Source organism: Buceros rhinoceros, unplaced genomic scaffold (assembly GCF_000710305.1).
Source record: "Buceros rhinoceros silvestris isolate BGI_N320 unplaced genomic scaffold, ASM71030v1 scaffold13857, whole genome shotgun sequence".
In the NCBI taxonomy this organism is placed as follows: Eukaryota; Metazoa; Chordata; class Aves; order Bucerotiformes; family Bucerotidae; genus Buceros; species Buceros rhinoceros.
Genome location: NW_010420522.1, coordinates 29724 through 30076, shown reverse-complemented (window position 1 = coordinate 30076; position 353 = coordinate 29724). Strand labels below are relative to the sequence as shown.

The 353-nt window shown below is 66.0% G+C and overlaps 1 protein-coding gene across 1 annotated transcript in view; it reads left to right on the top strand.

Moving 5' to 3' along the window:
* The window catches only part of LOC104496251 (pappalysin-2-like), a gene marked incomplete at its 3' end in the record, with an annotated part of 25025 nt that overhangs the window by 1345 nt on the left and 23327 nt on the right, over window positions 1-353 (top strand). Inside the window, exon 3 of the mRNA XM_010139337.1 lies at window positions 2-353. This exon is cut by the window's right edge and continues 2 nt beyond it. Coding sequence (XP_010137639.1) covers window positions 2-353 — 352 coding nt within the window. The remainder of the gene's footprint in view (window position 1) is intronic.

Below are 353 nucleotides of genomic sequence, written 5' to 3'. Positions count from 1 at the left end.
CGGGCCCGCCTGCCCCTGGGCCCCCCTGCCGGTGGGCAGACTGCCTGCGATAATGTGGAGCTGGTCTCCCACTACAACCATCACTGGCTGCTGCGGAGTGGGAAGGTGGTGAGGTACCGAGTGGTGAACCTGGCAGAGGACGATGGCGGGCGGCCAACCGTCAGCCGGGAGCAGGTTTGGCGGCAGCACTGGGCACTGAGTGAAGCTTTCCGACCTTACAACATCTCCTGGCAGCTCAGCTTGCTGGAGGTACGCAACTCCTCCCTGCGCCGCCGCGCCATCCTCCTGGGCTGTGAGCCCAGCAAGGTGGGCAACGAACGCTGTGACCCCGAGTGTGAGCACCCCCTGACTGG